Raw genomic sequence first — 309 nt, 5'->3', positions numbered from 1 at the left:
CTACCTGACCTGGGTGCGCTTCACTATCTGGCTGCTAATGGGTGAGTGGGGCCAGCTGGGCCCCGAGTGGGCTGGGAGGGGGGCAGGGAGGGCTGGGACCTGCCCCTCAGGCTCATCCCCTCACACCCTGCAGGACTCGCTGTGTATTTCGGCTATGGCATCTGGCACAGCAAGGAGAACCAGCAGGAGCCCCCAGGGCTGACCCTCACCCGCTATGTGGTGTTCCCCAGTGGCAGCCCGGAGGAGACAGTGCAGGCCGTGCAGCCCTCCAGCCAGGCACCAGCCCCTGCGCCCAGCCACACGGAGTAG

The 309-nt window shown here is 67.0% G+C and overlaps 1 protein-coding gene across 1 annotated transcript in view; it reads left to right on the top strand.

The window, feature by feature from the left end:
- Positions 1–309, top strand: part of LOC100966637 (cationic amino acid transporter 4-like) — a 4492-nt gene extending 4183 nt beyond the window's left edge. The window contains exons 5-6 of the mRNA XM_012812672.1: positions 1–41; positions 134–309. Coding sequence (XP_012668126.1) covers positions 1–41; positions 134–309 — 217 coding nt within the window. The remainder of the gene's footprint in view (positions 42–133) is intronic.

Source organism: Otolemur garnettii, unplaced genomic scaffold (genome assembly GCF_000181295.1).
Source record: "Otolemur garnettii isolate 467f Iridium unplaced genomic scaffold, OtoGar3 scaffold00218, whole genome shotgun sequence".
Classification (NCBI taxonomy): Eukaryota; Metazoa; Chordata; class Mammalia; order Primates; family Galagidae; genus Otolemur; species Otolemur garnettii.
The sequence above is the reverse complement of the archived record's forward strand: the minus strand, read 5'-3'. Positions and strand labels throughout refer to the sequence as shown.